Genomic DNA, 2,554 nt, shown 5'->3' with positions numbered 1-2,554 from the left:
AGCAAGAGCCCACGCAGCAGCAGCAGTGGGTGTCAGAGGGACCGGGTCAATGCGACTGCTTCTTTGTAAATGCTCCAGGCTGAGGGATAAATATCGGACCTAGGGAGAGCTCAAATCCCAGAGGACAGCAACCCCCTCAGCACTGACCCTCCGACAGTGCGGCGCTCCCTCAGTACTGACCCTCCGACAGTGCGGCTCTCCCTCAGCACTGACCCTCCGACAGTGCGGCTCTCCCTCAGCACTGACCCTCCGACAGTGCGGCGCTCCCTCAGTACTGACCCTCCGACAGTGCGGCTCTCCCTCAGCACTGACCCTCCGACAGTGCGGCGCTCCCTCAGTACTGACCCTCCAACAGTGCGGCTCTCCCTCAGCACTGACCCTCCGACAGTGCGGCGCTCCCTCAGTACTGACCCTCCGACAGTGCGGCGCTCCCTCAGCACTGACCCTCCGACAGTGCGGCTCTCCCTCAGTACTGACCCTCCGACAGTGCGGCTCTCCCTCAGCGCTGACCCTCCGACAGTGCGGCGCTCCCTCAGTACCGACCCTCCGAAAGTGCGGCTCTCCCTCAGCACTGACCCTCCGACAGTGCGGCTCTCCCTCAGTACTGACCCTCCGACAGTGCGGCTCTCCCTCAGCACTGACCCTCCGACAGTGCGGCGCTCCCTCAGTACCGACCCTCCGAAAGTGCGGCTCTCCCTCAGCACTGACCCTCCGACAGTGCGGCTCTCCCTCAGTATCGAGTGACGTGTTTGTAATGGAATGGAATTCATTGCCACAGAAGGCTGTGGAGGCCATAGGTCATTGAGTGTATTTAAGACGGAGATAGATAGGTTCTTGATTCGGTAAGGGAAGATCAAAGGTGACGGGGAGAAGGCGGGAAAATGGGGTTGAGAAACTTATCAGCCATGATTGAATGGCGGAGCAGACTCGATGGGCCGAATGGCCTAATTTCTGCTCATATGCCTTATGGTCTTATGTAATCTCTCCCTGTGCTAAATGCTGACATTTTCTTTTCCCCTCCATCTCCCTTCCTCTCCTTCCAACCCCGACGACCTCCCCCCCTGTATTCCAAACACCCTTCCCATCCCTTCCCTTCCCTCTCCCCACCCTCCCCTCCCCCGCTGCTGTTTTTCCCTCCCCAGGGTCACTGAGAGAGGCTCCGGCGGGGACTCGGTGGGAAGTGACGGTCGGTCGATGGGCCAGGGACCGGCGGGGGGTCGGAGTTCGGCGGCCGCGCCCGGTTTGGCCATCCGGCCGTACCGCCCGGGGGACTCCGGCCAGGCCCGGCGGATATTCGCGGCCGGGATACTGGAGCTGGTCCCGGCGGCCTTCCGACGGGCGTCCCGCTCGCCGGCCAACCTCGGCCTGCTCCTGGCCGGCTCGGGAGCGGCCTACGCCCTCACCGCCTCGCCGGTGCTGGCCGGGCTGAGCGGCCTGGCGCTCCTGGCCCTGGTGTACCTGTCCTGCCGGGAGGCCTACGCCGGGTACGTCCGGGAGTCGCTGAGGGAGGACTTGGCGGACATCGAGGGGCGCTACCTGAGGGAGGCAGGGGGCGGCTTCTGGGTGGCCCTGGAGGAAGGGGGCGGGCGCCTGGCGGGCACGGTGGGGGCCCTACCGGACCCCGGGGACCCCGCCGCCTGCCAGCTGGCCCGGCTGTCGGTGGACCGGCGGTACCGCCGCCACGGGCTGGGGGCCCGGCTAACCCAGACGGTCCTGGACTTCGCCCGCGCTCGCGGCTACCACCGCTGCTCCCTGCAGACGTCCAACGTCCAGGAGCCCGCCCTGCGCCTGTACCGGAGGCTGGGCTTCCGGCTGGTCAGCTCCACCCGGCCGCCAAGCGCCGGGCTCCTGATCCAATTGTCCAACATCCGGGTGTGCACACTGGAGATGAGGCTGTGACGAGCTCTCCCTACTGTCCACGGCTCTCCATGCGCGCTCCCAGTGCTGCACGGCCTGTACGGGGGAGGGGTCTAGCCTACATGGGTGGGCGAGGGGTCTAGACCGGATGGTCGGGGAGGGGTCTAGACTGTATGGGTGGGGGAGGGGCCTAGACTGGATATTGGGGAAGGGGTTTTAGAGCAGATATTGGAGAATGGTTCAAGAGTTGACGGGTGGGAGGGCGGTCTAGACTGGGTTTTGGGGTAGGGATCTCGAGTGGTTAGGTGGGCGTGGCGTCTGGAATGGATGGGTGGGGCAGCGGCCTAGACTTGGTATTGGGGAGGGGGTCTAGAGTGGATATTGGGGAGGGGGTCTAGAGTGGATATTGGGGAGGGGGTCTAGAGTGGATATTGGGGAGGGGGTCTAGAGTGGATATTGGGGAGGGGGTCTAGAGTGGATGAGTGGGCGTGGCTTCTAGAATGGAAGGGTGGGGAGGGGCCTAGCCTTGACATTTGGGTAGGGGGTCTAGGCTGGATATGGGGGGATGGGGCCTGGACTGGATGGGTGGGGGAGGGGGTCTTGACTAGATATTGGGGGAAAGGGACTAGACGGGATGGGTGGGTGCGTGGACTAGGCTGGATGGGTGGGGGGAGGGGGTCTAGACTGGATGGGTGGG

General features: G+C 64.3%; 1 protein-coding gene across 1 annotated transcript; it reads left to right on the top strand.

Moving 5' to 3' along the window:
* The first annotated feature begins 1,194 nt into the window (after positions 1-1,194).
* Positions 1,195-2,009, top strand: LOC144676155 (N-acetyltransferase 8B-like). Its single transcript, XM_078536652.1, has one exon. The coding sequence runs from the start codon at positions 1,195-1,197 to the stop codon at positions 1,897-1,899; it is 705 nt and encodes a 234-aa protein (XP_078392778.1). The 3' UTR covers positions 1,900-2,009.
* The last annotated feature ends 545 nt before the right edge of the window (positions 2,010-2,554 follow it).

This window comes from Cetorhinus maximus, unplaced genomic scaffold, assembly GCF_964194155.1.
Source record: "Cetorhinus maximus unplaced genomic scaffold, sCetMax3.hap1.1 HAP1_SCAFFOLD_1390, whole genome shotgun sequence".
In the NCBI taxonomy this organism is placed as follows: Eukaryota; Metazoa; Chordata; class Chondrichthyes; order Lamniformes; family Cetorhinidae; genus Cetorhinus; species Cetorhinus maximus.
Note: the sequence above shows the minus strand (reverse complement) of the source record. Positions and strands in the feature narration are given on the sequence as shown.

Bases quoted from the DNA above. Each gene is read 5' to 3' on its own strand.
- LOC144676155 (XM_078536652.1), top strand. From the start codon at position 1,195: ATGGGCCAGGGACCGGCGGGGGGTCGGAGTTCGGCGGCCGCGCCCGGT.